Genomic DNA, 18,997 nt, shown 5'->3' with positions numbered 1-18,997 from the left:
TGGTTTACAAGACTCTCAACACAATTGCTGCAGTATATAATATGCATTAGGTGTCTGAAGGTGATCATTTGATTGGCTGCTTCCCTGTGTTTCCATTCTGCAACACGGAAAGCAAAGCAATTGGACACTTTTGAGTGATCAAGAGTCAATTTCAAATAGTCTCTAAATATCTTACTGTTTTTTTAATCTATAATTCTCTTTCTGGTTCCATTTTTTAAAAATCAATTAAGATTCTTTTGTTTTTCTAACAAAAACGGACTAATTGACTGCTGGTGACGATCAAATTATCCTCCCTTTGGGAAAGGTATGAGCGAAAACACTAAAAATTATTCTTATGTGCTTTACATCAAGATTTGTGTGTCCTTTTACCAGAAACATTACTTTCTCCTCATTACACAGGGGGCAAAAGATGTTTGAATATATCCTTAGAAAGATTTTAGTCTAAGTTATTATTGAGGAACCTCAACATATATGATGTGGAATTTAACATAAAATTTAGTAGGAGCCATTGAGGTTTTTTTATAGACAATTTTTTAGAACAGTTTTAGGTTCACAGAAAAACTGAGCAGAAGATACAGAGAGTTCTCATATACTCCTTGCCCTGCCATTGAGGTTTTAAGTATTTGACTTCTGTAATTGTTAAGTATTGTTAAGTATTTGACTTTTGTAATTGTTTTTTGCTGTTCTTGCTGTGTGTGTGTGTGCACTGTTTTGTTTTGTTTTTAATTATTCTGGCTACAGTGTGAAACAACAATGGGCAGTGTGGAAAGGATGAAGCAGGGAATAGAGTCAGCCAATGCCATTGCCCAGCCAGGCAATAATGAAGCTAGGACAATGATGGTGGTGCTAAAATATGGGGAAACGAGAGATTTAAAACATAATCAGGAAATAAAATCGAGGGATGGGGTAATTGATTAGACACAAGAGGCAATATATAGGGAGGATGGTTGTGACCACTAGCCAGATGGTTAGGAGGACCCAGTGGAAAGAAGATCATGGTTCACTTCACACTGGGGGTGACTTTGAGACAGAAATCTGACCAGAAATATGCAGAAAGCAGTTGTATGTACAAGTCAGGGACTCAAAAAAAAGGACCTGGATGAAGGTGAAAATTCAGGACAATTTCCATAATTGGAAGAATGAAAGTGTATATGATCCCTTGATGATAGAATATACAAACAAAAGAGCAGAGAACTTAGGACAGAGATCTCAGGAGCCCACTCACCTTGAATGTGGCTGCAAGAGGTTGATCCTGATCAATAATACCAATCAATGGGATTAGTGACTACTTGCATAACTAAATACTAGTAGATCTCTGCAGTACCCCAGCAGGTCGCCGCATCGATGGCCACGTGTTTCCTAGTTCTGCTCTGATACTTGGGGGACCTGGATGCGCAGTGTGGAACCAGCAACTCCCCGCTCACCACGCAGGGGGGTGAAGGCGCTGAGAGACCAGAGGGCATGTGAGAAATGTGCCCCTTTGACCACTAGGGGGTGATGTGGGTCTTTCTGTAAAACACATCTGACCATAAAGGGCAGGCACAGACCTTCCTTCATCTGAGAAGACTTGTTAGATACTTCAGGGAACTCAGGTGAGATCCTTTAGGTAGTGGTTTGGAACCGTGGGTAATGATTAGTCAAATCCATTGCACCTGCCTTCACTAATCAAGGCTGTTTTAAGACTTGCCTCCAAGGGGCACGTAGCCTAAATAAGATGTTTGCCTGAGTTATTTTCCAGGAAACTTCACGTAGTTCAGCTGAGCCCAGAGTCAGCTGCGTCTAGTTTGAGCTGAACTGGTTAAGACTGGTTTGAAGCAGCGACCCTCCTTCTAGGCATGCACAAGCGTCTGCTTGGTGACATTTTGACCTCAGAGGACAAAAGACTCCATGCTCAGATCCTGCTAAGCACTTCTGTTATGAACATGCAGAGGCTTTAGCTTAGTTACACCTGTGCAGAAAGATGATTCATGCACCTTTTTCCAATAACCTTTCCCCAAGCTTCCCGAGTGCCCCGTGCTCCCCATACGTCAGACCATCCTGCTTCTTCATTCATGACCCTATAAATACCCAGTGCCCCTTGCCTTTTGGGAGGTGGATTTGAGGTCTTTTCTGCCATCCTCTTGCTTGGCTGCCTTGAGAATAAACCCTTTCTTTGTTGCAAACATCAGAGTCTCAACATTTTGGCTCCCTGTGCTTAGGGCAAAATGAACCTCGTTCAGTAACAGTTGGGAGAATGATTTGCAGATATCCTGGGATGCTAATACGTCCTTAAAATAGGATCTAATCGTCCACTTTGTAACGACCATAGCATGTACCACATATCCAGTACCTATAGTTGTCCTAGTCATACGTAATTGGTAAGTAAGTAAATGAATGCCGCCACCATTTCTATTCCACTTTGTGCTGAATTCCCAGCCAGTAGAACAAGAAAAAAGGGTGAGGATGAGAAAAGAAGGGGAAAAAAGTGATTATAGAGAGATGACAAGTTTAGAAGACACAAAGGAATCTAAAGAAGCATTGCATTACTTATAACAACATTTAGTAAGTTAACTAAAATTAAAATAAAGTCAGTTTATTTCCATATACTAGCAACAAACAGTTGAAAAATAGATTTTTAAAGAGAGATCATTTACAAATAGTAACATAATATATAAAATACAAAAAAAACCGCAAATCTATTAGAAGATAAGCAATTAAGAAACTTATTCAATTTCAGAGGAAGGCATTTTAAATATGAAATAAGTGAAGTTATATGCCATTATCATGAATAAGTGAAACTAATACTAAAAGCATTCCAATTTCTGCACTATCATCCATGTATTCAATGCAGCACTAAGCAAAATCACAAAAGATATTTTCATGAAATTTGACAAAAGTAATCAGAAATTGAAGTGGAGAAAGAGGAAAGACTACTCAAGATAATATTAAAGAAGTACAAAGTGCCGTGAATTCCCCGTCTAATCATCAAATTATTTTAACTATTATCAATTATTTTAATTATTATCAATAATATTTTAATTATTTTAGGATAATTAAAAAGGCATAAATGAATGGACAAATGAAAAATCATAGGTTTAAAATAGCACCATGCATATATAGGCAATTAATATATGGTAGAGCTATCATTGCAGGTATGTAGGGGAATAATGCACTATACAACAAGTTCTTCTGGGACAAGTGGTATCCACAGAAGGAAAAATTAAACTCTTTCTCACAGCATATGCAAAAATAAATTCTAAAAGGATTAAACGCTTAAATGCAACATTTAAATTATTAACTATTTTGTAAATAATATGGTAGTACATTTTTATGAACTTGAGCTATGGCAACATTGCTTACAAAGAATTAAAGAATGCATATCCTCCCAAAAAAGAATGATAGACTCTACTAAATTAGGAATATCAACAAAAACAATTACAAAGAGTAAAAACACAAGCAACAAATTGAAAAGATACTAGCAAGATATATAAATGACAAAGTTTGGTGTCCAGAATATATAAAGAACTGTTACAAATAAATGATAGCTAATCAACCAGTGTACAGAAAAGCACTAGTGGCCTATAAATATACAAAATATCAATCCCTTTAGCAATCCTAAAACTGCAAACTAAAACTACAGTGAGATACCGTTTTAACCTAATACACTGGCAAAATTAAAATACTAAGTGCCAATTGAGTCCTACATGTTTAACATTTGAAAACAGTTCATGAACTGTTGGACTGGTTTTTTTTAAACGTCTTTACTGGAGTATAATTGCTTTACAGTGGTGTGTTAGTTTCTACTGTATAAAAAAGTGAATCAACTATACATATACATATATCCCCATATCTCCTCCCTCTTGCGTCTCCCTCCCACCCTCTCTATCACAACCCTCTAGGTGGACACAAAGCACCGAGCTGATCTCCTTGTGCTATGCGGCTGCTTCCCACTAGCTATCTATTTTACATTTAGTAGTGTATATATGTCCATGCCACTCTCTCACTTCGTCCCAGCTTCCCCTTCCCCTTCCCCGTGTCCTCAAGTCCATTCTCTATGTCTGCATCTTTATTCCTGCCCTGCCCCTAGGTTCTTCAGAACCGTTTTTTTTTTTTTTTTTTTAGATTCCATATATATGTGTTAGCATGTGGTATTTGTTTTTCTCTTTCTGACTTACTTCACTCTGTATGACAAACTCTAAGTCCACCCACCTCACTACAAATAACTCAATTTTGTTTCTTTTTATGGCTAATATTCCATTGTATATATGTGCCACATCTTCTTTATCCATTCATCTGTCAATGGACACTTAGGTTGCTTCCATGTCCTCGCTATTGTAAATAGAGCTGCAATGAACATTGTGGTACATGACTCTTTTTGAATTATGGTTTTCTCAGAGTATATGCCCAGTAGTGGGGGACTGCTGGATCGTATGGTAGTTCTATTTTTAGTTTTTAAAGGAACCTCCATACTGTTCTCCATAGTGGCTATATCAATTTACATTCCCACCAACAGTGCAAGAGGGTTCCCTTTTCTCCACACCCTCTCCAGCATTTATTGTTTGTAGATTTTTTGATGATGGCCATTCTGACTGGTGTGAGGTGATACCTCATTGTAGTTTTCATTTGCATTTCTCTAATGATTAGTGATGTTGTGCATCCTTTCATGTGTTTGTTGGCAATCTGTATATCTTCTTTGGAGAAATGTCTATTTAGGTCTTCTGCCCATTTTTGGATTGGGTTGTTTGTTTTCTTGATATTGAACTGCATGAGCTGCTTGTAAATTTGGAGATTAATCCTTTGTAAGTTGCTTCATTTGCAAATATTTTCTCCCATTCTGAGGGTTGTCTTTTCGTCTTGTTTATGGTTTCCTTTGCTGTGCAAAAGCTTTTAGTTTCATTAGGTCTCATTTGTTTATTTTTGTTTTTATTTCCATTTCTCTAGGAGGTGGGTCAAAACGGATCTTGCTGTGATTTATGTCATAGAGTGTTCTGTCTATGTTTTCCTCTAAGAGTTTGATAGTGTCTGGTCTTACGTATAGGTCTCTAATCCATTTTGAGTTTATTTTTGTGTATGGTGTTAGGGAGTGTCCTAATTTCATTCTTTTACATGTAGCTGTCCAGGTTTCGAGCACCACTTATTATCATGAAAGTTTTTAAAGCAATTTTGAGGCATCACATACCCACAATAAACTGCACCCATTTTAAGTATAAATTTCAAAACACTTTGACAAGTTTTTACACCCACGTAACCACATGACAATCAAGACACAGAATATCTCCCCCTCCCCAAACATCCCCACATGCTACTTTACTGAGTTCTTTTTAACTTCTCTCAGCATGGCTTTGTACTTTTTTTATCGAACATGTCCTGCACATATTTTGTTGAAGTTTTCCTTAGTTTTTCCTAAAATTATTTTAAGAAATGTATTATGAATGCACTTTTTAATACTCATAAGGAATTTATGTATTAAAATCTTTTTTGCCAAGACTTCACATTAGCCTACTTCATTTTAGTCTTTACACTTCTCAACTGATGTCTCAACTGAATAACAAAGCTCAACAAAGCTTAAAAGCTTTGAACAGCAAACGAAACCACTGATCAAACAAAAAGACAACCTGCTGAATGGGAGAAAATATTTGCAAGCTATATAACCAATAAAGCATTACTATCCAATATATCTAAACAGTTCAAGCAACTCAATATGAAAAACACAACAACCCAATTAAAAAACGAGCAGAAGACTGAAGAGACAATGTTCCATAAAAGACATACAGATGCCAATGGGCATGTAAGAGATGCTCATCATTGCTCATCAGAGAAATGGAAATCAAAACCCACAATGGAATATCACCTCACAATTGTCAGAATGGCTATCATAAAAAAGACCACAAATAACATATGTTGGCAAGGATGTGGAGAAAAGAGAACCCTAGTACCTTTTTGCTGGGAATGTGAATTGGTGCAGCCTCTGTGGAAAACAGTAAGGAGGTTCCTCAAAAAACTAAAAATAGAGGTTCCACATGATCCAGCAAACCCACTCCTGGGTACATATCTGAAGAAAATGAAAACACTACTTTGAAAAGATACATGCACCCCCATGTTCATAGCAGCACAATTTACAATATGTAAGATATGGAAGCAACCTAAATGTCCATCAATAGATGAATGGATATAAGAAGATGTGGTATATACATACAATGGAATACTACACAGCCATAAAAAAGAATGAAATTTTGCCATTTGGTGGCTGCCAAGGTCAATTGGAAGGGGGAAATGGAGAGATATTAAATTGATATAAAATTTCAGTTATGCAAGATTAATTCTAGAGATCTGCTCTAGGACATACTACATCTGACATTGTGCCTATATTAACAATGTTAACAATAGCGTATTATACACTTAACAGTTTAAGAGAGTAGATCTCACGTGAAGTGTTCTTACCAGAAGAGACAATAAATTGAAACAAAGGGACACAAGGAAACTTTTGGAGGTGATAGATACGTCTATTACTTTGATTTTAGTGATGGTTTCATGGGTGTATGCTATCTCCAAACTCATTAAACTGTATACATTAAATATATACAGTTTTTGGTACATCAATTATACTTCAATAAAGCTGTGAAAAATGGATAAAAGGAACAAAAATCTAACAAGTTCTGCTTAAAACAGTAACTTATGTATTAAAGGGAGTTGGTTGGATGGATGCTGGTTGAGCTTAGAGGGACGTGAGAATCAACTGCAGTTTAGTGAGAAGGAACCCCTCTTCCCATGTCCTTAAGGCATAGGAGCTCCTAAGTCTTCTTTCTAAATGACAGGCATAAAAGACCTCAGCAACCACTACCTTCTGTCTCTGTGGCTCTGTTAAAGTTTCAAACTCATGGGAAAAATAATATCTGTTGGGATCTGGTGTCTTGGCCCTTATCTCAGCGCACAGGCAGGGTATTATATGAACCCAGTTGCTCCTTTTTATGACCCAGGGAGACCTAAGGGAGTCACAGAGCAGTTTCCTTAGAGAATGTCATGTCTACGATGACATCCTAAAGACGAGCTAGAGTTCATTAAGTGGGACCGGGGATAAAGAACCGATAAGCATGGATAGAAGGTCCCGTGAAAAACTGTTCAGGCAGGAAAGAACTGGTGTGTTTAATGAATGACAAGATGTAGTAATGTGACAGGAGCAGGGTGAGGAAGGGAGTGAACACAGGTGAGACAGGAGACGGGTAGGCAGACATCACCCATCAGACCCTCCATGACCTTATAAATCAAGGAATATGATATGGAGCTTAACACACGATTTAATAGGAGTCACTGAGCTTTTTTAGCCTTAATGTTTAATAATGGTTTTAGGTTCACAGCAAATTGGAGCAGAATGTTCAGGGTGTTCTCAGATGCCCCTTGCCCTGCCATTGAGGTTTTAAGTATTTGACTTCTGTAGCAATCACGTTAGTGTGTACTGTTGAGTTTATGAGTGTGTGTGTGCATGCACGTGTGTTTTTTTAATCATCCTGGCTACAGTGTGAAACAACAATGGACAGTGTGCAAAAAGCAGTGGCTGAGAAAAGAGTTATAAATGCAGTGGTGCAGGCAGGCGACAGTGTAGCTACGATGATGACGGTGGTGGTGAAAAAATACTGGGAAATGAGAGATTTAAAACACAGGAAATAAAATCAAAGGACTTGGTATTTGATTAGACACAAGAGACCATAGATGGGGAGGATTGAGAGAACTGCCACACCATGGATTAGAAGGACCAAGTGGGAAGAAGATTTGCAACCACTAGGGGGTGATGTGGGTCTTTCTGTAAAACACCTCTGAGCCTAGAGAACAGCACAGACCTCCTTCATCTGAGAAGTTGTTTGGTGCTTCAGGGAACTCAGGTAGATACCTTTAGGTAGAGGTTGTGGAACCGTGGGTAATGATTAGTCAAATCCAGTTCACCTGCCTTCACTAATCAAGATTGTTTCAAGACTTGCATTGCCTCCAAGGGGCACCTAAGCCTAAACAGGAGATGTTTTGTCCCACTTATTCTCCAGGGTCTGGAGTCAGCTGCCTGCAATTCAGCTGAGCCCAGAGTCAGCTGTGTCTGGTCCAAGCTGAGCTGGTTAAGACTGGATAGAACCAGAGACCCTCCAACCGGGAGTGAGCACGTTGCTGCTTGGTAACTTTTGACATCAGGACCAAAAACTTCACCCTCAGATCATGCTAAGAGCTTTCATTTATGAACCTACAGAGGCTGGTAGCTTAGTTACCCCTGTGCAGGATAACAATTAACACACTTTTTTCCAATCACCTTTCCCCATGAGCCCCAAGCTCCTCACACCTGAGACAGCCCTGCTTCTTTATCACATACATGCCCTGAGCCCCTTGGCTTCAGAGAGGGGATTTGAGATCTGTTCTCCCATCTCCTTGCTTGGCTGCCTTGTAAACAAACCTCTTCTCTGCTGCAAACCTGGGCATCTCAGCAGTTTGGCTTCCTGTGCATCAGCCAAGATGAACCTGGTCCAGTAACAGTTGAAAGAATGATTTGCAGATATGCTGGCATGCCAATAACTCCTTTAATAGGAGGATTTAATCTTCCACTTTGTAACCCCCATAGCTTGTACCACATGTCCAGTACCTGTAGTTGTCCCAAACATAATTGATAAATAAGTGAATGCCACCATCATTTCTAATCAAGATTGTGCTGAATTTCTAGCCAGTAGAACAAGAAAAAACGGTGGGAATGAGAAAAAGAGGAAAAAAAGTGATTAAAGACAGATGGCAAATTTAGAAGAAGAACCAAAGGAATCTAAAGAAGCATTGCATTATTAATAACAACAAATTTAATAAGTTTACTGAATTTAACATAAATATAAAAAGTCAGTTTATTTCCATATATGAGCAACTGTTAAAAATATATTTTTTAAAGAGAGAGACCATTTACGAATACTAACATAACAAAAAATACATAAAAACAAATCTATTAGGTAAATGAGACTTTAATTCAGAAAATTATTAAATTTTAGAGGAAAGCATTTTAAAAATCTGAAATAAGTGAAGACATATACCATGATCATGAATAAGTGAAACCAATACTAAAAGCATTCCAATTTCTGCACTATCATCCATGTATTCAACGCATCACCAAGCAAAATCACAGAAGATATTTTCATGAAATTTGACAAAATTAAGCTGAAATTTAATTGGAAAAGGAGAGAATAGGAAAGATAATATTGAATTACAAAGTGAAGTGAATAATGAAAAAGGTAAAAATTAATAGACAAATGGAAAATAATAGATTAAAAATAGGCCCGTGCATATATAGGCACTTTTTATATGACAGAGCCATCACTGCATGTATGTAGAGAAAAAATGCAATATATAATAAGGTCTTCTGGGACAAGTTGCTGTCCACAGAAAGAAAGAATAACTTAAACTCTTTCACACAGCACGAGCAAAAATAAATTCTAAAAGTATTAAATGCTTAAATGTAACATTCAAAATGTTAACTGTCTGGTAAATAATATAGGAGTATATCTTTATGAACTTGGGCTATAGGAGCATTGCTTATAAAGAATTAAAGAATGCATACCCTCGCAAAGAAGAATGATAGACTCTCCTAAAAAAGGAATATCAACAAAAAAGTATTACAAAGACTGAAACACAAGTCACAAATTGAAAAGATATTAACAACACAAATAAATGAAGAAGTTTGTACCCAGACTATATAACGAACTGTTACAAATAAGTAACAGCTAATCAACCAAAAAGAAATTTAAGGAAAAGGCAGTGTACAGAAAACACTAGTGGCCTATAAATACAAACATTATGTTCCGCCTCCTTAGCAATCATAAAAATGTGAACTACAGTGTGATACCATTTTAACCTATTAGACTGGCAAAATTCAAGAAATATTACATGCCTATTGAGTCCTAGATGTAGAACATTTGAAAACACTCATGAATATTTACTTGAGTTAAATAGTTTAGAAAGCATTTTGTTTTATTATGTTAGGTTGACATGGTGACCCTAATGCTTGATCTCTACATTACCAGGTATAGAGAAAATCTTTCACCTAATTATGTAAAGAAATATATCTTAAATATATATATAAGATATATTTATATAAATATATAAGAATGCAGTCCTATTTGCAGTAGCAAAATCTAGGGAAAATAACATACCAGTGTGCATTAATTCCACAATGGATAATAAATTCTGACAAATAGAATGGAATCCTACATATTAGTGAAATTGAATTATCTAAAATTGTATGCAACAACATGAATTAATATCATAGACATAATGTTGAATAAAAAAAGAACATGTCCCAGAAAAAAATATGAACAGAATTATCCCCCTTACATAAATTTCAAATACATACAACATTAAATAATATATAAATTACAGATTCTTACATAAGTTCTAAAAACAGTAATGGAAAGCAAGTGAATAAAAGTATAAACTTCAAGGTTATGGTTACCTGGATGAGGTGGAAAAAGAATAATAAAAATCTAGAAAAATAACACAGGGAATTAATCTTTAGTGATAATCTAACTCCTAAGCTGATTGGTTCAGGCAAGATCATTCCTTTTTGTGTTTCCTCAGATGCATTGCATCATCAACGTAAATATTGTTTTGTATAGTTCAACATTTAATTTTTTAACTTAAGTCATTGCTATATGATTTTGTAAGTGCAGTGGAAGCTATGACTGACATACAGCCATCTGTACTGTTCATTGCCTGAGGGTGAAGGGAGGAGGGGAGGAGACAAACTGACAAATATAAAAAGCAAATAAATTAATGATGTGTGATTTTATTTAAATAATGAAAGAGCAGAATCAGGAAAAAGAGAATAAAAACAGTTTGAAATTCACCCTAGTAGTTTCACCAGCTTTCCCTGCCCTCCCAGCCTATGTCATGTTAGAGTCTCAGGTACATGGGGACCATGATGACCGTGGGAAGCGACCACGTCACAAAGAGGTTGCTGATGGGGGATGAGGAGCCTTAGAGAAAAAGCCACCTGCCCTGCTTTTCCCCTGAGCCAACCATGTGCCTCAGCCTGCTGTGCTGTGTGGCCCTTTTTCTCTGGGGAGCAGGTAAGGTCATGTTGCGAAGTTGCTGGATTCCAGTCTCAGAACTTTCTCCTGTGGCTGCAAATCCAGGCTCCTTCCTGAGCTTTTTCTGAACTTTCTGTGTCTTTCCTCACAGGCTGCATGGACACTGAGGTCACCCAGAGTCCTGGACATCTGGTCAAAGGAAAAGAACAGAAAGCAAAGATGCATTGTGTCCCCAGAAAAGGACATACTCATGTTTACTGGTATCGTAAGAAGCTAGAAAAAGGGTTTGAGTTTTTGGTTTACTTACAGAACGAAGACGTTGTGGATGACACAGATGTGTTCAAACAGCGATTTTCAGCTCACTGCCCCCGAAACTCACCCTGCAGCCTGGAAGTCAAGTCCACTGAGGCAGGGGACTCAGCACTGTATTTCTGTGCCAGCAGCTAATCCACAGTGCTGCACGTTAGCTCTCCTTAGAACACAAACTCATCACGGACCCAGCTCAGGAAATAAGTGGTATATTAGGAGGGTAGGAACTAACGGAAACCCACCTTGAAAGAGCATGAACCAGAAGGAAAAATCTGTAAATGGTAACTCTGGGTGAGCAGAAAGGGATGTTTAAAACAGCTGGTGGAAACATAAACAGAAGGAAGGGGAAGGCAGCTGTAAAGAGGGCTCAGATTCCCCCGTTTGCAGGGTATCTGGCAAAGGAAAGACACAGGATATAAGCTTGATGGGTTTCTAACAATATTTTAAAATCTAGTTCTATGCTTTTCACCTGGCAAAGCTGTGCCTTCAGGGTTAAGGATAATCAGCAAGTCACCTGTCTTTCATGGGGCCCCTGATCACCTGGCTCAGCAAATTTCATTGACCCAGACCCAGAGAGTCCTTAGGGGTTCACGGCCGCTTCTCACAGCTGTCCCTGCCAGAGCAACTTAGCAAGAAACTCAGCAACTCTCTCAGTCCTGAATACTAGAATTACACAAGTTTTAAAAGGAATTTTTAGGCATAACATACTCACAATAGAGTGCACCCATTTTAAGCATATATTTCAATACATTTGATAAAGTTTTAGACCCATGTAACCAGCATGGTGGTCAAGATACAGAATATTTTCCCCTCCCCCCAAAATCCCCCCATGCTATTTTATTGAGGTCTTTAAATTGTCTCAGCATTGCTCTGTATTTTTTATTTATTTGTTTGTTTATTTGTTTGTTTGTTTTTGGCTGCATTGGGTCCTCGTTGCTGCACGCGGGCTTTCTTTTAGTTGCAGCGAGCGGGGGCTACTCTTCGTTGAGGTGTGCAGGCTTCTCATTGCAGTGGCTTCTCTTGTTGCGGAGCACGGGCTCTAGGCACGCGGGCTTCAGTAGTTGTGTCACGCGGGCTCAGTAGTTGTGGCTCGCAGGCTCTAGAGCACAGGCTCAGTAGTTGTGGCGCACGGGCTTAGTTGCTTCACGGCATGTGGAATCTTCCCGGACAAGGGCTCAAACCTGTGTCCCCTGCATTGGCAGGCGGATTCTTAACCACTGCGCCACCAGGGAAGCCCTGCTCTGTATTTTTTATTGAACATGTCTTACATATATTTTGTTGACTTTTTCCTAAGTTTTTCCTAAATTTACTTTAAGAAATGTATTATGAATGTACCTTTTAATACTCACAAGGAATTTATTGACTAAAATATTTTCTGCCAAGACTTCACATTAGCCCACTTACATTTAGTCTTTACATTTCTCAACTGATGTCTCAACCTCAGTATATTATATAAAAATATCTTCTCCAGAAGTTAGTGTTCACCAGCATCTGTACCTGAGGTCACAACACCAGCCTCATTTTCTGTGTGACCAACTGTTAGTACTGCTCTGCTTTTAAGTAAAAGTGACTGATTCAAACATATTGAAAAAGTTATGAAACTTCTGCAATGTACACTATAAGAAGACTTACTGTTTCCTTATGGAAATAAACAATTGAGTTAAGAATAAGTAAGGGGAATATTTGACAGTGAAGCACATGACTTACAGAGAACATTTGGGTGTTGCAGCTTTGGGGGTCAGTCTGTGAGTTCTCTTCTTGTTCTTCCCATGGATCTTTTCATCCAGGTTTCTAGTCCTACAACTTTCTCCTCGTCCTGCTACCAAATGAATCCAATGTTCCTTAGCTTTCAGTATCCAGATTGAAAATCTCCTTATTTTGATTGGATCGTTTAGATTGCTTGCTTTTAATATGATTAGCCATATACTCGGATGAAAATGCCTCTTCTTGCTCTTGTTTTCAACTTGTCGTCTCTACCCTATTTCTTCATTGCCTTTCTAGGTAACCATTTTTATTAATTTCTTGGTTTATCCTTTCAGGGTTTCTCTTGGAAATATATAAGCATTCCAGATATGAAATAACTGCATTAGGGGCATGGAAATGGAGCAGGCTGTGAAATCTTTTGCAATATGGGAAAAAGTTTGTAACAACATAAACTTTTTTATTATTTACTCCTTTGAGCTACCTCTGAAACATGACACTACTTAACAACGAATGCAACAAGGATCTTAAATCCACTAGAAGTGTCTAAAATTCTGTCAACAGGACAGAACTGGGATCTAAAGTGTCTCAGAATTAGTACACATGCTATTGCAAGGGATGATTTTAAAGTATATTCTTTGTAAATCTTTTTACTACTCCATTTAGGGGATATTCTTTCTGGTTACAGGGTTTCTGAGAATAAACCTCACTGTTTCATGCAAGAAAGTCTATCTGTGCCACACTGTGTCCCTGTCATTCTCTATTCCAATAATGCCCCTCAAGAATCACACATACATCATGATAACAAAGATGATGAGGACAACGGTGGTGATGAAGGTAACTGATAATAAAGATGGTCTATAGGAAGATACATAGAGAAATTGAATCATATCCCTGGGACTAGAACACAATAATAGTAAGTCCTGTTCTTGTCATACCTTAGGTTTGTACATCAGTCTAAAAAGCGGTTTAATATTTAAAAACAGAACACATTTAACAAATCTGAACTTGCACTGTAGACAAAATCTTCCTGAGGTTACATGAACTTCCTAATGCTTCCCATCCATGTATTTCAGCACAAAGAATATTCTCTTCTAGAGCAGAAATTTCTAACCTGAGGCCCATGGACCTCCAAGGGGTGCAATGATAGCATTCAGTAATCCATGAATTTGACTGGGAAAAATGTATCTGTATTTTCACTAGTCTGTAACTAAAAACACAGCATTTAGTTCATGATGGGTAAATAACCATAGCAATGTTAGTAGAACCTGTGACAAAGTCAGTAAAAGAAATCACAGGTATGTGCACATATTTGCATAAATTTATTTGCATGTTATTACACTTGATATAGATTACAGTTGATATGAAAGTCCCAGGTATTTTCATATCACATTACATAGAGTAATGTCATTACTCTATGTCATTACTCTCAGTACTCACTACTGGAAATCATGGCAGTTTTCAGACTCACCAGGATATATTTTATCAAATGAATTTTAAAGATGTGTATATATTAATATCATAAATACACTAATATATGTATATATATATTAATATCATAAATTTCATTTAAAATACTGTGATAACTGCATTTCAAAATAATTGGTGTCCTTTGTATTACTATGTATTCTATTTTATGAGTTTAAAACATTATTCTGAGAATGGGTCCTTAGGATTTACCGAATTACCAAAGGGGTCCATGTGTGAGGAGTGAGATCTTCAACTTTGCAGATGTGATTGACAGCCTCAAGCCTGCACCCAATGGTTGGAAGCAACCTGTCAGCCAGCATTCTTTCTCAGAGTTCTCCCCCAGGGCTGCACTTTCTAATGATTCTCATTCTCAATCATTACATCATTTCCTCTCTCTCTCTCTCTCTCACACAGACACCTTTCTTCCAGAAAGTGGAAGCAACAGTGTCTGAGCCACCAGACTCCAACCAAGTTTCATCATAAAAGTGTCTTTTATTACAGATGACCCCAGAAATAAAAATAAAACATTTTTCTACCAACATAACAACAGGTGATGAGAAATAATCTATGATTGTATTTTTATTTATCTAAGATTCTTGAGAAGAAATGATGTTATGCAATGAACATCACAACTCATTGTATAAGTTTCAGTTCAGTGCTGGGGAATGATAATTTTTTTAGCTTGCACAATCCTATGTCAGTAAATATCTGAATTCCCTTGACATAGTATTAACTTCCTAAATCCTCTGGATTAAATAACAGGTCCAGAAAGTAATAATAGCAAACACAAATATTGTGCTTTTTCTGTGTTAAGAACTGTTCTGAATTCTATATTTATATAATATTCACAATAACTTTTGAAGTAGATACTCATTATACCCATTTTACAGATGAGAAAACCAAATCAAAGGGAGGTTAAGAGACTTGCCCAGGGTTACACAGCTGCTACTTGGCAGGGCCAGAACTCAAGCCGAGGCTGTCTCCCAAATCCCTGCTCTAATCCACCTCCATAGGGGGAGGGTGGGTTTAGGGCCCTTTGTTATTGCTAAAATTGCTGGAGTAGCCTCTATACCATCTCTACTGTACCAATTGTAATAAATACAGAGGACAGAGAGAATTGGCTCTATTTTATAAAACAACATTTGAACCTCTTCTTGTGTTGGCAGTTTGGTGGTAAACAGAGCAGTTGATAGACAGGCAATAGACTCTGAAAATTGTAGGCATTTCCTTTCCTAGTTTTCATCACAATGAGTGCACAGGCACATGGCATTCTGAGTGTGACTTTGACCAGGAAATGGAGGATTCAGTATCTTCATCATGTGGGCACTTGTCCATTTAGAGGGATATAAAGAGCTCTGTTAGGCAGAAGAGAAGATGCAAGTGTCTTGATCTCTCTTAGCCTTAGTTCCCCATGTGCAAAATCAGCCGTGACCGTCAGTCACCTTATAGCAATGACCAATTCTGCATATTGAGCCAGGGGGAGCTCTAGATCCCAGCCCCTTCCCTTGGCCTCTCTCAGAGTCTGTGTCTGGAGCTTTACAAATACCTAGTCCTTGCCATGGGTAGCTGGACCTTCTGCTACGTGGCCCTTTGTCTTCTGGGAGCAGGTGAGCCCAACACCCAGACAGTAAAATCTGATCCTGTAGGTGCAGATCCGCACTCCAGCACCCTCTTCTCACGATAGTGTCAGGCTCCCTTCTGCACGTTTGTGTCTTTACCCCACAGGACCCATGGATGCTGAAATCTACCAGATGAGATTCCTGCTCGCTGAGGCTGGACGGGATGTGACCCTGGAGTGTAAACAGGATCTGAGCTACAACGCCATGTACTGGTACCGGCAGGATGCAGGGCAGGGTCTGAGGCTGATTTACTACTCTCCGGTTGAAAAGGATGTTCAGAGAGGAGACATATCTGAAGGCTACAATGTCTCTCGAGAGGAGAAGGGGCTGTTTCCTCTCACTGTGAAGGCGGCTCACACCAACCAAACAGCCTTGTACCTCTGTGCTGGTAGCGTCACAGTGGAGCACAGCCACACCACACCTGTGCACAAACCCGCTCCAGCCCTGCAGCTCCCAACATAGCCTTTCTCTAAAATTGTTAACAACGTCCCTTCCTTGCACTCCCAGAATTCTTAATCAAGAACTCACGAGAGGGGCTTCCCTGGTGGCCCAGTGGTTAAGAATCCGCCTGCCAGTGCAGGGGACACGGGTTCAAGCCCTGGTCCGGGAAGATCCCACATGCCGCGGAGCAACTAAGCCCTGCGCCACAACTACTGAGCCTGCGCTGTAGAGCCCGTGAGCCACAACTACTGAGCCCATGTGCCACAACTACTGAAGCCCACGCACCTAGAGCCCGTGCTCCACAACAAGAGAAGTCACCGCAATGAGAAGCCTGCACACCTCAACGAAGAGTAGCCCCTGTTCGCCGCAACTAGAGAAAGCCTGAGTGCAGCAATGAAGACCCAACACAGCCAAAAATAAATAAATAAAATAAATACATTAAAAAAAAAAAAAAAAAAAACTCACGAGAATAGACCCAGAGGATACACTTTGCTCCTCGGGCATCTGGTTTTTCATCACTCCTTGTACACTTAGCTGTATTTTTTCTTGACATTTTCCTAAGTCCCGCTACCTTTCCAAATACAAAGGGTAAAAAATTGAATAGAAAACAGATAATTTATCTAAGGAGCTAACAGACTAGTAAGAAAGTAATTATAATGGATTTGAATATAATACACTGTAATAGCATATATCATATCACAACATAATACCATATAATACTATAATCAGAAGTTCTTTGGGGGCTCTGGGGAAGACAAGCCAGTTCTGTCCGGTTGGATCAGAGAAAGCTAAGAGAATTTGAGCTTCACCAAATGCATCTGATTGTGAGTAGGACATTCATATTAAAGTAGGTCATACTTTGCAAAAAATTATAGAAGAGAAAATATAGTCAACGGATATTAATTTTATCCAATAGAACAATTTTGAGAGAGTTGACAGGATGGAGTTTCTGAACAGGTCGTTTCCGGTTTCATGGATGTAAGTAAAGAAGTGTCTTATAAGCTGTTGCTCAAGAAAGGGAGCTGAAACTTGAGAGAAATATTCAGTTGTCATCAGCAGATAGGCCATCAATATAATTTTTCAATGGTCTCTGTATGATTTTGGTTCCTTACAAAGCCACAACTTCAAATAAAATGGGACCATGTTATCAGTAGCAATTCCCATTTGGGATAGTAGGGTTTGAATTGTTTATTGGATAATGCGATAAAAACTGGAAGTAGGCAATTGTATATACAGACGTAAATAGAGCTGGGCTAGGGATATAGGTTCTGCAGAACTCAGTGTATAAAGGCTTAAACTACGGGACCAGAAAAGTCCACCCAAAATATAGACTTATGTAGAGATAATATAGTTGGAAATATAGACTGTGGTATTCTGGTTCTTTAAGGAGATAAAAGAAGACAGAAGTGGACTGTGTAGGGATTAACCAAGGTATGGAATGTAAAAAAAAAAAAAGAGGGAATTAAGAGAGAGTACAGTACGAGCTTTGGGTTGTCTAATGTTGCTATCTGTAAAAAAAAAAAAAAAAAAACGGTAATCCTAACAGAAAAAGCCACAAACACTTCTTGGGTAGCTGGTCTGAAAAGGGGAAGCTGGTATGAATATATTAGCTTATTCTGGACAATAAGAGCTTTTACATTGTAGTTTCTTCAAGATATCTTTAGAAAGATATGAGACAGAGGTAAGATTCCAGCGAACCACCAAAGCAGGAAATGGGAAGCCTCCGTAAATGGAGTGTGAGTCTGTCTACCAATGGCTGATGCCACAGGACGAATCTGAGGATATGTATGAAATAAATGGTGCCAAAAAGGGTGGAGTGATTAGGTACACAAATATTTTTCCCAACCAGGTATATTTCATGGGATATATATATATACATATACAGAACTATATATATTGTTCTTAAGTATATACATGAATGATATTCCAGACATAAATACCTATATACAAGCAACAGATTTAGAAAATTAAATAAAGATATCAAATATCCATGACTTAAGAATAAATTGAAGAAAAGCAATGAAATGCCTCCATGAAAAAAAATAATATGTCTACATATATATATAAAGCCTTATTGACAGCCATTACAGAAGGCTTAAATAAGTGAAGAGATCCTATGTTTTAGGTTGGATAGATTCAGTGTTTTTAAAACACTTAACAGAATCCAATCAAAATCCCAATAGGTTTTGATAGAACTTGCTAGGTTAAATCTAAAATTTATGTTATGCTGCAAAGGGCAATGAAGAGCTAAGACATTCTTGTAGTAGAAGAACCAAGTGGGAGATCTCTAACAAATGTCAAGAATTATTATAAAACCACAATAATAAAGGTAGTTTAGCATAGGGACAGTGATACATATACACACAGAGATGGTACTCTAGAAGTCAAAGAACAGATTTTCCAACAAATTGGTGATGGTAACATTGGGTTTGTATGTAT

The 18,997-nt window shown here is 38.2% G+C and overlaps 2 gene segments (V, D, J or C); both read left to right on the top strand.

The window, feature by feature from the left end:
- Nucleotides 1-11,008: 11,008 nt before the first annotated feature.
- Nucleotides 11,009-11,465, top strand: LOC132371730 (probable non-functional T cell receptor beta variable 23-1). The segment is given in 2 exon segments: nucleotides 11,009-11,057; nucleotides 11,170-11,465. Coding segments are annotated over 2 exon segments (345 nt in total).
- A 4,591-nt stretch (nucleotides 11,466-16,056) lies between these two features.
- On the top strand, nucleotides 16,057-16,579 carry LOC132372226 (T cell receptor beta variable 19-like). The segment is given in 2 exon segments: nucleotides 16,057-16,105; nucleotides 16,224-16,579. Coding segments are annotated over 2 exon segments (405 nt in total).
- The last annotated feature ends 2,418 nt before the right edge of the window (nucleotides 16,580-18,997 follow it).

The sequence above is a fragment of the Balaenoptera ricei genome, chromosome 9 (genome assembly GCF_028023285.1).
Source record: "Balaenoptera ricei isolate mBalRic1 chromosome 9, mBalRic1.hap2, whole genome shotgun sequence".
NCBI lineage: Eukaryota > Metazoa > Chordata > Mammalia > Artiodactyla > Balaenopteridae > Balaenoptera > Balaenoptera ricei.
Note: the sequence above shows the minus strand (reverse complement) of the source record. Positions and strands in the feature narration are given on the sequence as shown.